Genomic DNA, 14,110 nt, shown 5'->3' on the forward strand with positions numbered 1-14,110 from the left:
CCATCTGTCCTTCTCTACATCTTTTTTTATCGTTACTTCTCTCCATTCTTTTGTCTTTTTTCCTTTCTTGTTTTTTTGGCTATCATCCATCCTACCATCTCCTATCCATCCATCTTTCCAACCATCACTCTTTTTTCACCATCCATTTATCCTTCTCTCCATCCATCATCCTTTATTCTCTCAATCCACCCTTCTCTTCATCCATCCCTTATTCTTCTTCATCCAATCTGTCTCTGCATCCATTGACCCTCTCAACGTGCTTCTCTCTATCCGTCACTCCATCCATTCCTACATAGCATGCATTGCATGCATTCTCGCCCCCTTCTCTCTGTCCCTCCCGTCCATCCCTCCCTCCCTTACACACGAAGATATCATACTTATGAGCTTCTTGGACACCAGAGTCTCATATCAAAGTCAAAGAACCTGCAAACAACTTAAATGTTTACAGTTTCACAGAACTGTCAAGTGAAACTCACCCCCTGCTCAAGCTGCAAACATGGGAAGTTAATGATGGACCTGAACTTTTCCATCCTGATGCCTTTGCTCGCTCATCTCACCCTGCTCTCTTCCTCTTTATCTGACTCCCTTTCTGGATGTAGACATGGATGTAGAGTATCACATCCTTTCAACAAAACATACACAAACACTGCATCTCCAGTCTTGTGGTATGTCACCACAACCTTCCACGGTAATGCCATAACAGCGCCTGCGTGTACAGTATGGCTTAAACCTTTAAATAGCACTTGTCTTTATATAACCAGGAATATTTCACCTACTTCAGCCTGAACACATATTTCTTCTTCTTGTAATCCCTCGCTGCTTCACACGTGGCATGGGTGAGTTTGAAGGGTTCTTCACCGTGGAATGGTGCACTGGAGTCTGAGCTCTTGGGGTCCTTGAAGAATGACAGCTCATTGTGTTGGAGCACACAGTACAGAGTAGTCCAGGACCTACAACCATGGCAAGAACACAGCTTTGTTGAGTACTATTGGCAGCTTTCATGATAACACAAAGTTCAAATTCCTAAGTTCTTCATCGTCAATTCAAAAAAGCATCAATGAGCCAAGAACAATTCAGAGGATCCTTCTACTGTCGCACAATTTTTCACCAAAGAGCATGGTATAATTAATAACAAAGAGCATAGTATAATTAATACCAAAGAGCATAGTATAATTAATACCAAAGAGCCTAGTATAATTAATTCCATAAATCATTCTCTGAGACAATAGACAGATGGATATTTGAAATGCTTTCCCAAATATTCATCATTTATGTGTGTGATCAAATAATAGAAAGTGCACATGAGACCTGTTTGTAGCCCTTTTGTTGGGCCCCTCAAGATCATGTTTGCGCCCAAGGTAGCCTTTCATCTGGATGCTGTGGGAGCTTTGTGGCTGCTGAGGGAGAGTGGACGCCTCTTGTTTTTCACTTGTTGGTACTTGCAATGTGCTGTGATGCAGTCCCCCTGCAAGTTCTTTATGACCAGTCAATCCTTCAGTTTCCATCTCAGCATCTTCATCTGACTGGACAAACTCCACCAGATCGGTCTCTACATCTTCTGCCTAATAGTGAAACAATAATTGCTATTAAGGTATGAAAATAGCACTCTGTCCTGGATTCTGTGTTAGTAATCATGCAAACAAGGGAACCTAAGGAAAGGCAAGTTTGATGTGCCCACTTTGGATTCAGAAGTCAGCTTCAGAAAGTAAACATAACGTAAGTTAGACATTGTCAAGACGCAAGTAAGACATTGTCAGGTGTCTTTTGACCACATCTGTTGGAATTGTGTGTATGCACCGCTGCAGAGGCAAATAAAAGCCGCATTGGTACCTGCTGATAATCTTTTACCAGAGACACCTGAAGAAGCACAGTGGCCAAAAGATTTTTGAAGGCTGCAGCCTTTTGTCTCCAACCTCTGCAGAAATGGGGAAGCATTATCGTCTGATTTAGATCTCGGTGGATGGGTTGCTCCGTCACAACGGTGAGGAATATTCAGTTCACCGAAATATAAATCCCATAGGATATGATGGATTTATATTTCTGCGGACAGAATATCTGTCACCATTGTGACAGAGTAACCCATCCGCCAAGAGCTAAATGAGGCCCTAATTTTGGTATAAGTCAATTCTTTGCCACCAGGGAGTGACAGAATCCCATTTTTGTGAGAGTGGTAGTTAAGGAGATGGAGGCATTACTAAACGGGCCCGTCTAGAGCTGCTTTCAGAGGCTGAAACATGCCTGATGGCAAGACAACGCTACTCACCACTAGGAATCTACCTCCAGCCGGCCTCTGTTCAGCTTCCATTAAAGTAAGTGTAATTGACGTTCATAGAAGATTTTAAACCACCAAATTCTGAGAAAATGTGGGTAAGTACAGACACTGTACAATTTTGTTGTTATTTTTATATATTTTGATAAAACAGTATGATCAAAGGGTAAAGTGGTGATGTAATTATCCCATTCACACTGTGCCATACCCATAAAATAAGTCAATTGATGGGGGAATGAAACATTATACTTATTTATTTCAGTGTTTCATAAAGTGCTGGTTGTCATCTTACGATAAGTTTGGCGCGGGGAGATTACAGATAACTACGGACTATCTATACTTAAGCAGTCCAATAGAGGTAAATATCTAGTCACATAACACCCAACATTTCTGGTGGACCAGGTGCCGTCTTAGGCAAAGGCTTTCTGGAAGCTTGCGGTTTTGAGAAGTTTCTTTACTAGGAGGTAGCTCAGTGCAGCTCGGAGTTGGGGACCAGGGTCACTTTTTCTTTCAGTCTAATCATCAATGATAAAAACTGTGATTGGGGCTAATACAATCTGTAGACAAAAGGGAAGAAATTGAACTCAACTGCTCGCTTACACCAACAATGCTACAATATTATCCACATGCAGTTTTACAAATGATATCCTGTAGCAGTAAGGGGTTGTTAGTATAAGTAAATGTCAAGGAGAGGGAAAGAATCACACATATAGGAAACATCTTTAAACCATTTACATGACTTGCTAAGGGACTTGCTTACAGTTGGTTGGGTTCCATTGTAATGATATAACTTTTGTGGAAGTCAGAACCCTTATGTATGTTACTGTGTCTAGCTTGGTTGTTTGATAATCATTTGAGATGTAATCAATCAATCAATCAATGACACTTGTAAAGCGCGCTACATACCCGTAGGGTCTCAAGGCGCTGGGGGGGGGGGAGGGGGGGAGGGTGCCGCTACTGCTCGAACAGCCAGGTCTTCAGCTTCTTCCTGAAGGAGAGGTGGTCTTGGGTCAGGCGCAGGTCGGTCGGTCGGGAGGTCCAGGTCTTGGCAGCCAGGTAGGAGAAGGACCTTCCTCCTGTAGTCGCTCTTCGGATGCGGGGGACGGCGGTGAGGGCGTGGTTGGCTGAACGGAGGTGGCGTTTGGGAGCGTAGAAGTTGACTCGGCTGTTGAGGTAGCTCGGGCCTTGGTCGTGTAGGGCTTTGTGTGCGTGGGTGAGGAGGCGGAAGGTGATTCTTTTGTTGACGGGGAGCCAGTGAAGGTCTCTCAGATGTCCGGAGATGTGACTGGTTCGTGGGATGTCGAGGATGAGTCTGGCTGAGGTGTTCTGGATCCGCTGGAGTCTCTTCTGGAGCTTGGCGGTGGTCCCGGCGTAGAGGGCGTTGCCGTAGTCCAGTCGGCTGGTGACGAGGGCCTGGGTGACGATCTTCCTGGTCTCGGTGGGGATCCACCAGAAGATCTTCCGTAGCATGCGTAGGATGTTGAAGCACGCCGAGGAGACGTTGTTGACTTGCCTGGTCATGGAGAGGGAGGAGTCCAGGATGAAGCCCAGGTTGCGTGCATGGTCTGTCGGTTTGGGTGCGGTGCCCAGGGCGGGAGGCCACCAGGAGTCGTCCCAGGCGGAGGGTGAGGGGCCCAGGATGAGGACCTCCGTCTTGTCCGAGTTCAGTTTCAGGCGGCTGGTCGTCATCCACTCGGCTACCTCTTTCATCCCTTCGTGCAGGTTGGCTCTGGCGGCGGTGGGGTCGTTGGTCAGGGAGAGGATCAGCTGGGTGTCGTCGGCGTAGGAGATTATGCTGAGGTTGTGTTTGCGTACGATGGCCGCGAGGGGGCTCATGTAGACGTTGAAGAGGGTGGGGCTCAGAGAAGATCCTTGAGGGACGCCACAGATGACTTCGGAGGCCTCTGACTTGTACGGTGGTAGGCGGACTCTCTGTGTTCTTCCGTCGAGGAAGGAGATGATCCATTCCAGCGCCTTGTCCTGGATTCCGATGTTGCTGAGGCGCCGTACTAGGGTGCGGTGGCAGACCGTGTCGAATGCCGCGGAGAGGTCTAGGAGGATGAGGGCCGCTGTTTCTCCATTGTCCATCAGGGCTCGGATGTCATCGGTGGCGGCGATGAGGGCGGTTTCGGTGCTGTGATTGGCTCGGAAGCCGGACTGTGAGGGGTCGAGGGATCCGTTTGTCTCGAGGAAGGCGGCCATCTGCTTGTTGACGGTCTTCTCGATGACTTTGGCTGGAAACGGGAGGAGTGAGATGGGGCGGTAGTTCTTGAGGTCGGTGGGGTCCGCTGTTGGTTTCTTGAGTAGAGCGCTGAGTTCGGCGTGTTTCCAGCTCTCAGGGAAGATGGTGGTGTCGAAGGATGTGTTGATGATGTCTCGCAGGTGGGGTGCGATGACAGCGTCGGCCTTGTTGAAGACGTGGTGAGGGCAGGGGTCGGTCGGTGATCCGGAGTGGATGGAGTTCATCGTGCGGATGGTGTCTTCGGTGCTGATCGGGGTCCAGGCGTGGAGGGTGGTGGTGGGGGGTGGTTGTTCGGTCATGGTGTGCGTTGGTTGGTTGTTGAAGCTGTTATGTATGTCCGCGATCTTGTTGTGGAAGTATGAAGCCAGGGAGTTGCAGAGGTCTTGCGATGGGGTGATGTCGTTGTTTCCTGCGCTGGGGTTGGAAAGCTCTTTCACGATGTTGAAGAGTTCCTTGCAGTTGTGTGCGTTGTTGTCCAACCTGTCCTTGAATGCTGTTTTCTTGGCGGCGCGGATCAGCTGGTGGTGTTTCCGGGTGGCCAGCTTGAAGGAGGTCCTGTTGTCCGGTGTCGGTTCCCTTCTCCAGACTTTCTCGAGGGCTCGGCAGTTCTTCTTGGAGCTCTTGAGTTCGTCGGTGAACCATGGAGCCTTCTTGCTGCCGGGTCTGCTAGGCGGGGTCCTCAGAGGGTCCGCGCTGTTGCTGATCCACTTTGTGAGGTTGTCGGCGGCCTGGCTGGGGTCCGCTGAGCTGGCAGGAGGGTGCTGGCTCAGGGAGGTGGCGAGCTGGTCTGCTGTGATCTTGTTCCAGCTTCTGCGGGCGGCCTGTTGTTGGTGGTGGTGGGTCGTCGTTCTCTTGAAGGTGAAGTGGACGCAGCTGTGGTCCGTCCATTGAAGCTCTGTGGCGTGGCTGAAGTCGATGTCTGTGCTGGAGGAGAAGACTGCGTCGAGTGTGTGTCCGGCGAGGTGGGTGGGGGTGGACACCAGTTGCTTCAGTCCCAGGTTGGCGAGGTTGGCGATGTAGGCTGCTAACTCCCTGCACTCTGCTTCACTTTGCACCAATTTGAATCAATTTTGTGATATTTGTACCAACCACCACTAAAAAAGTGATTGTTTCTAAATTTCCCAGAATCATTACGCAATTGCCTGGTGCTGCTGCAATTTACGTGAACTTTGGCCCAATACTAACCATCCAACTGATAAGTGCAGACAGTTGTTCTGTAACTACTGTACTTCATAGCTTGAAACCTTCTTTGTTAACCACACTTTTCTGGCCACAGGATGCAGCCTTGGGCTTACAGAAGCATGCCCCTCTATAAAATCTATTAATATTTAAGGAAGGGAGCTTTGTAGTGTCGGAAGCTAACACATTATTGTATTTTTGAGTCCATATTGTTGGTCCAGTGACACAACAATTATTTTCTGCACTGCAAACCCAATGATTTATGGTAATGTCTTACATTTCTCTGCCCAGCAGTAAAACAGTTCTCTTTGTGAGGGATCCCTTTTCAACAGACCCTCTTGAAATCTGGTGGTGTACCATATGCCTTGCCTCCTGGAAGCAAACCTACTCTTAATTATTCCCGAGTTCGATCCCGATATTGTATTTGAGGATGACTTTGCTTTACCTGCGCTAACCAGTATTTAATCCATCCTGGCGTCTCCATAAGATGCCTGAGGACTAGATTATTTCACTTCTGATTAATATTTGGACTTGGCATGTAGTCACACTAGGGGTTGGAACAGATGTTATTACTTTGTGTAAACCTGGCACTAACTGAATCTTTATGTTACTATTCAACCACTAAAACTCTGGCTTGCAACACCCCATGCTCCGCCCATGCACATTGATGCGCCATAAATATTTCTTTATCTATCAAGGGTTTTTCGATGGAGTCTAGCGGTGTACGTTCTAGTTTATCGCTGCGACAGAATAAAATATTTCCAACAGTACTCCATGCACAATTAGATCTCAAAATGCCGAGAGACTAGTGTGTCCTCTTCAAATCGGTAAAGGAGCCCACTTTCATCAAATCAATAGAGGATATCTAGTTCATTTGGGGGTACTGTTTCTGGCACAGTAGGAATGGTTACAAGAGAAACATACATGCATTCAATACTCAATTTGTCTGTAGATTCTTACAGAGGCCTGCGTTGAACTATGAGTTCTTAAAACATCATTGTGTATTTGTATACAGTGTATACTATATTTTTCGGCTAACAACAATACATTGAATTGTAATCAGAAACTAACCAGTGTGGGCTGCTCTGTTGTTTGTCGACTATGTTGTTCTGAAGCAGAAGTATATCTGTCTTCTCCATGTCTGCAAAAACGTAAATAAAAAAGTAGCATTAGTTCATATAGTAAAAAAAGCTATTCCTCTATGTTCTGAACAACTAATTTTAGCAATTCAGACACAACAGAGCCACTTTGAAAGACCCACAGGGCATAAACTCCTTTCTTACTTTCTCAATTGCCTTTGTTATTTTTCTGTCTTTTCTCTTCTCTTCCCTTTTTTGTTTATGTGTTTGTCTTTTGCCGCCCCTGTGTCTCTTGTTCCCTCTCTTTCAACCTCATCTCTTGCATTATAACTCCCTCTCTTATTGACTCTCTCTTCTTATCCTGGTGTCTCACAATTGCTTACTTTTCTCCCTAAGCCTCCCTATCTCTTTACTTCACTTTCTTCTCCCAACTGTATCAGTCAAATGCACAGTCTCAACAGAGTTACATGAACAGATCTCACTGACTGATTTGTGGAGGTTAAACTATGAAAACTTCAGATTCCCCCTCTCGCTCCCCACAGCAGAAACCTTCATGCAACAGTGGAAGCTCCTGATTCTGACATAGACCAAAACCTCTCTTGGAGAATATAAAAATGCTCACAATTTCACTGGAAACCTATCTAAATGCTGAGAAATTACAATGTTTGTTTTGTTTTTTCTTATTGAACTTTATTTCTGTGAGTGGGTGTTGGAGGTTAATTACATTAAGATAATTAACATAAGATATTGATTTCCCAATGCTGAGCCTGTCAACTGTCTAGAAAACATGCAACCTACTGTGTCTGATGCTGATGCCCTGGTGATGTGTCATGCTCATGGACGACGCCTTGCGCCACTTTGACTCTTGCAGCCTCTTGATGTTTTCGCATTTCCAGCAGCTCAAGCTGAAAAAAGAACAGTATACAATGTAAAAACAATCTGAAAACAAATTTGCCCAATTGATTATGAACCGATTGTACTATGTATATAATTTTTATGTGACAATTTATTGTTCTGTTTAACACTGACAATTGTGTACATACAATGAGATTACAATATCACTTCTTCAAGAAAAAGAATAGAGTAGTCACATGTATTTTTGGTCCAAGGAAATGGTCTTATTTCTTTAGATCCTGTGATAAAAATAAATCCCATATTTATAGCAAGCAGAATGAAGAAAATTGGTGAATTTTCAGGTCTCCATAAACTAGATGGGACGAACACTTTTTAAAAGTATTTTTAAAAGTAAACAAAAAGTTTTGCTTTTGAGTGTTTCAACAATGTCTTCAGGTTACAGTAATTCAGGGTCAATAGTACCTTTTCTTTCTACTAAAAAGAATCATTGTTTCTTGTAATGTACATTAAAGTTTAAATGGGTGTCTACACCTGTTCTAGTATCCCTGCATGCTAGGAAGTACCCATACCATTCTACTGAATCAAGTAATACGGGATTTTTTCTAATGCAAACCTTTTATTATAGGCACATGGCTGCCATATTTAGACTATGTTCTTTTTTTCATTGTTCTTTTTGTTTTTGTGGCATATGATTCCAATATATAAATATATCTTTTTTTAATGAACCACTTCACCAAGTCTAGACTTACTGGTTTTGGCAACTCTTGTTTATTTATTGTTACTGCCAAAATAGTAACAGAATAAGTAGAAATTAAATGTTAATTTGGGGTCTAATTGGCTGGAGAAGACAAGACATGGAGAAGCAAATCACTACTCTTTGTATTCGTTTATTTTTGTTAAATAAATTTTTTGTGTAGTAAAAAAAACTTTTGGGAGATTTCTACCTCTGGTGACAAAGCCATACTGTGGTGGATGCCAACGCCTTTGAGTGTTTCATGTTTTACTCACAGTATTAATGGTAGAGCATAAACCAGCACGATTAAAATGTCTATATTTACTTGCAGTGATCATGGGTCATGTTTGCGCTATATAAAACTTTATAAATAAATGTTGTATTTGTAAATGTAAACAAAATGGATGCTTTGAAATATGATCAGTCAGCGGAAGACCTTGGGAATGCACTTACTGTGGTGAGCCTCTCCAGAGCCGCAAACCTCTCTTCCCAGGTAGCTGTAGATTTCTCAAACGCTTCATGCCTTTTGATCAATTTCTCGACATCGTGTACGCTGTTGCCATAGTCGCAGCTCGCGAGGTAGGACTCTTGTGCGATGAGCCAGGCTTCTGCCACCGAGGCGTCCCTGGCAAACTGGCACACTTCCAGAACTAAAATTGAAGATAAAGCAAACTTGGATAAACTTAAAAAAACAAAATCAATTTGTTCCACATTTAGAATTCTCCTATTAAAGAAAAACAGGTATCATATAGCATAGAGTCTGTTTAAAGAATCCTAAAGAGAAGAGTACCACTCACTTGATGACCATGTGTGAGGTCATCAGCTCCAAGTGACATACATTATTTGGTAGACCACATATGGCTTCCCATCGCTTTGTGACATCATTATATCAAAATCACAGAGGTGGGAAAATGGCATGGCACACCCTCTGATCTCTGGTGCTATCACATGACCTTTGACCCTGACGACTGCCATTGCGCAGGCAATTATAGTCTTTCTCAAAAACGCAAGTTTCAGCATTTTAATAAACAGATGTAGACAACCAGTACAAACAACAAAATAAAGGTTAAAGCATTTTTAATCTCAAAATATATTCGGCCTGGGTGGTTAAATCTCCAGGGCTGCAAAAGAGTCTTTAAGTGTTACAGGTAGCAACAAAGGGGACAGATTTCCATATTCCTACATTTGCTTTCACTGCCAGCGAGCTGGTGTAGCGACTATGCTGGTCAATGTGGATTCTGGAGACAAGGGTTCGAATCTACTGTGGGCCCGAATCACGAATGCTTTTTTTTTTTTTTTAACTTGTTCTTCCAGAGATCTACACAGTATGTTACCATCCTAATTTCCACACTCATGAAACAACTGTTCACAATACATACATCAAGAACAATGCAATACAGTTTCATTTTGTAGGAACAGTAGCTATCAGATGCCATGTATTGAACACCTCGCTAAATAATGGGAACCGAAAGAACAGTATCTAAATCAAATGCAAATAAACAAAGAACTCCCACCCTCCCCACCCACCCAGGGTCAACTAGAAACACCCCTCCCATTGCCTATATAGCATGAAAATCAGTATGGAACCAGTGCGATAACTCAGTTGCACCATGTGCCCCCTAAGCCACCACGAGCAACGTGCTCGCCCTGTCGTCTTGCTCAGATTGACCCCCTGCATCAGCTCAATATTCCGTGAAGGGGAGGTGTCAACCTTCTCCCGAAGCGGAGCCTCTAGAATCATTCCCTGCCATGCACTCACATCATCTTCTAATTTGTCGTCCTTTCAGACTCGCCTCATGCGAATTAACTCCGCCGTTGCCCATTCAACCAGGTCCCTGGCCCAATTCTTCAGTCGAGGTGGCTGCGCACTCATCCAATGAATCGCCACCCGCCTCTTTGCCAGCACTAAGCCTAGCTGTAAAAATCGTCTGGAAAGTTTCTTGCCTTTGGGCCTTGAGTTAAATCCCAGTAGTACCTGCCTACTCAAGCGTTGAATTGACCACCCTGTTACTTGTTTCAAATTGTCCAATACCGCCTCCCAAAAGGGGGTCACCATAGGGCAGTTCCATACCATGTACTGGAACCTGCCATCATCATATCCACACATCTGGGGCATTTAGAGGACCTGTCAGGGTATATTTTGTGTAGTATATATGGGGTCAGGTATATTTGGTGTACAATATTATATTGAAGTAGTTTAAAACGCACATTAGAGCTAATTTGTTTGACCTCTGTATGCACCTTTTTCCACTCTGCCTCTGTCAGAGACGTCTCAAGTAGTTCATCCCATTTGCTCTGTATTGGTAGCGGAGCCACCGCCCGAATCACAAAGACTTTGGTCTGTTAAAGTGTGACTTAGAACTGAAGTACTTCAGGAATAAGCCAAAAGACAGTCAAAGCAAAACGTTTCTGTACCTGGCCTTGTGTGATTCTTTGAAAAACGTGTAAAGTACATTGTATATAATGTACAGTCACTTCCACCTCCGATATATGTAACCCTTCCACTGTCAATCATCTACCGTTCAACCTTGCTGCTGTGCGCATTGCTTTCGGGTAGAGATGCTTAGTTTACCAATAGATTAAAAAGTACTGCTAGTGTATAGATTCCGATTAACAATTTCCAGCCATATCAGCCACAAGCGTATAGTGCCAGTATCGTAAATTGCAGTGGTGATATCAGAAGGATTACGTGGATTAGGAAAAGTAATCTAGCAACTAGATCTGAACTTAGATTTTTAATCGGCAAAATACATAATAACAATAATCTAACTCCATTTTAGACCCCTCGCAAAAGGGCTTCAGACCCCGGCACAGCACTGAGACTGCTCTACTGGTGGTCACTGAGCAACTTAGATGAGCCTTCGATGAGGGCAGAACTTCGGCACTGATCCTGTTGGATCTCAGTGCAGCTTTTTATACAGTCTCCCACAGCATCGGTTGTGGGAGATTGGTATCACGGATAAAGCCCTCGCGTGGCTCTCTTCTTTTGTAGATAACAGGATCTTCCAAGTGATTGCTCCCCCTTTTCACTCCCATACCCAATCTTTGCGTTGGGGGTTCCCCCAGGGTTCAGAATTGAGTTCCACTTTGTTCAATGTGTACATCCGGCCGCTGGCCCTGCTGGCTAAAGCCCGTAACATCTCTTTGGTGTCATACACTGATGACACACAGCTGGTGATTTCCTTCACGAATAACCCCAATCAAGATGCCGCCAAATACCAGGAGGACCTGACTGCCTTCTCTGCCTGAATGGAGGATAACTGTGTCCAACTGCACTCTGCGAAAATGGAGATCCTCGTATTAGGCAGAGGTTTCCATCTATGGGAACTCAGAAAGTAGCAGTCTGTATGTTATTTCCCCTCCCTAGTTGTTACTCCGTCTCCCGCCTTCGGCGCATTCTTCATTGGCTTCCCATAGAGCAGAGAATTCAATTCAAAGCGCTGTGTTTTTTCATAGGATTCTTACAGGTGGAGGTCCCGCAATTTTGAGCGAGACATGTCTTCCCTACACCCCGACGCGTGATCTAAGATCGGCCAGCCTTTATCTAGTACAGGCTCACCCTTTCCTCAGATCCAGAGCCGGAGGACGTTCTTTTAAGGTGCTAGCGCTGACCCTCTGGAACTCCTTGCCGCGGGCCACCAGAAGCATCCCCAACCATCTGACCTTTAGAAGGGCGGCTAATACCTGCCTCTTTTGCTGACCTTGTCTCCTCTCCTCTCTTGGCTGCTAGCGCTGGGACATCCCTTTTCTGGGACAGCCATGCACTCTACAAATCTCCTAACATAACATAACAATAACACATCATGAGTAGAGCCAAGTACTCAGCAGAAATAATAGGAATGAGATACCGACTAGAATGAAACTGAGTGCCAGGTAAGGAAACAACATAAAAAGATCAAACTAGCGTCGTTTCCCAGACTGGCATCCCAGGAAAGTGGAGGGTCATATTTTATTGATTAATTATATGTATCCATATCTCTAGTGGTGTGAGCTTTCTAGGCCATGTTTGCATCTTTTCTTAAAATTCAGAGCAAAAATATGCTTGCGGTTGTATCCAGTGGTTAATGATGCATCATTAGACCGTTATTAAGGTATAATTCGTTTAATTGCCTGCCTTGAAATTATAAGCTTGAGTCAAATGCGAGAGCTAATAGGGATGGGAATTTGCAATTACAACTGCTAACGCCTGGCAGAAAGTGGGAAATAGCTACAAGTACGGCCGCCACATCTCACGGCCTAGATGTGTATAGATTATCCAACTTTATCTATCTTCTTCATACCCCTGCTTCAGACTTTCAAGAAACGTAGTATGCAGACAATCTCTAGAAGCTCATGCCAACATTTGAAGTAATCTGATTGGCTGACTCCATCTGCACCTTCTATGTATGTATATGTTATTTCTTTAGTGTGAACCTAGCCAAAAGGCTGTGCAGTGCAGTACAGGGTCAAAGACAATGTTCAAATCAATGAATAATTAGAGAGGAAATTAGGTTGTGGACTATTAATGCATTTGATGTAGTGTTGTTTAAAAAGGCGAGTCTTCAACTCTTTTCTAAGTCTGAGTAGCGTTGGAGTGGTCCGTATGGATACAGGGATGTTGCTCCAGACCCTAGATGCATAGATGGAAAAGGCCTCTTGTCTTGTTTTTAGGTTTCTCCTGAGTCAGGGCATTCTCTGTCGCTTGCAAATCTATTCTTTTAAAAGAAATATCTAAATAGGGCTCACAGCCCACCCATTACTTACCATTGGTTGGCTTCCTCGTCATTCTCATTTATCTTCTGTTTTCATGCGGCAGCTGGTTTTATTTTACTGGTCCAAATGGCTTTGGAAGGATTTTGGTATCATCTCTTTAGATTCGACTCACACACACTTATTTAATCCACTGACCCATCTTGAATCAGTAAACTTCATTATGCCATGGCCGGTATTTTACCATGGTAGACAATTTGCCATGGATGCCCACAAACTGACAAGAAATACCACCATTTGATGAGTGTCAGTATTTTACCAGGGGCGGGCAAAAGGTATCTTCCCCTTGCTATCATTCTGCCAGAGTCAGCATTATACCATAGAAAGAAAGGGCAACATGACATGGATGCCTGCAGGTTTCCACAAATTATCACCATTGTTCTAAGGCCAGAATGTTTGCCCACCCCCTACAGTAGCCTTGCATGCCCCACAAGTTACCAAGAATTACCTCCATGATGTGATGGCCACCAATTACCCCGGGTAGACCATAGGCATCCTCAAAAGGATGCCCACATGCTGCCATAAATTACCATTATTATGCAAGGGTTACCATTTTACAAGGCTGTAGATTGAGTATCATCTCATAGAGGCCGCAACTTGCCAGGAATTACCTTCATTACTCGAACGACAACATTTTGCCATGGGTGGTGTGTCTGGTACCATCCTACAAGTTGCCAAGAATTACCGGAATTTTGTGAGGGCCAGCATTTTACCCAAGGTGACCAACGGAGCTTCATTTCATTAATGCCCATAAGTTACTAACAATTACCGCCATTTGCCAAGGCCAGCATGCACGTGCACTCTCAGACAGACACACACACAGACATGCATATGCACGTGCATAACAAACCACAGCATCAATATTTTTAGGTCGAGCCTAGCGTAGCGCACATGCGCTGCTCTAAGGGAGGCTTCTTGTGAGCACTCCAAACTTCCCCTAAACTTCTCTGTGTGAGTTTGGTAACTCCCACACATTCTATTGGCCTTTGCGTGTGGTTTTCAAT

The 14,110-nt window shown here is 44.5% G+C and overlaps 1 protein-coding gene across 1 annotated transcript in view; it reads right to left on the reverse strand.

The window, feature by feature from the left end:
* Positions 1-14,110, reverse strand: part of SPTB (spectrin beta, erythrocytic) — a 280,750-nt gene that overhangs the window by 10,078 nt on the left and 256,562 nt on the right. The window contains exons 30-34 of the mRNA XM_086937103.1: positions 8,811-9,007; positions 7,568-7,674; positions 6,762-6,831; positions 1,309-1,562; positions 777-950 (exon numbers count right to left, since the gene is read on the reverse strand). Of these exons, the coding sequence (XP_086793229.1) occupies positions 777-950; positions 1,309-1,562; positions 6,762-6,831; positions 7,568-7,674; positions 8,811-9,007 (802 nt within the window). The remainder of the gene's footprint in view (positions 1-776; positions 951-1,308; positions 1,563-6,761; positions 6,832-7,567; positions 7,675-8,810; positions 9,008-14,110) is intronic.

Source organism: Lissotriton vulgaris, chromosome 9 (assembly GCF_964263255.1).
Source record: "Lissotriton vulgaris chromosome 9, aLisVul1.2, whole genome shotgun sequence".
NCBI classification, from domain to species: domain Eukaryota; kingdom Metazoa; phylum Chordata; class Amphibia; order Caudata; family Salamandridae; genus Lissotriton; species Lissotriton vulgaris.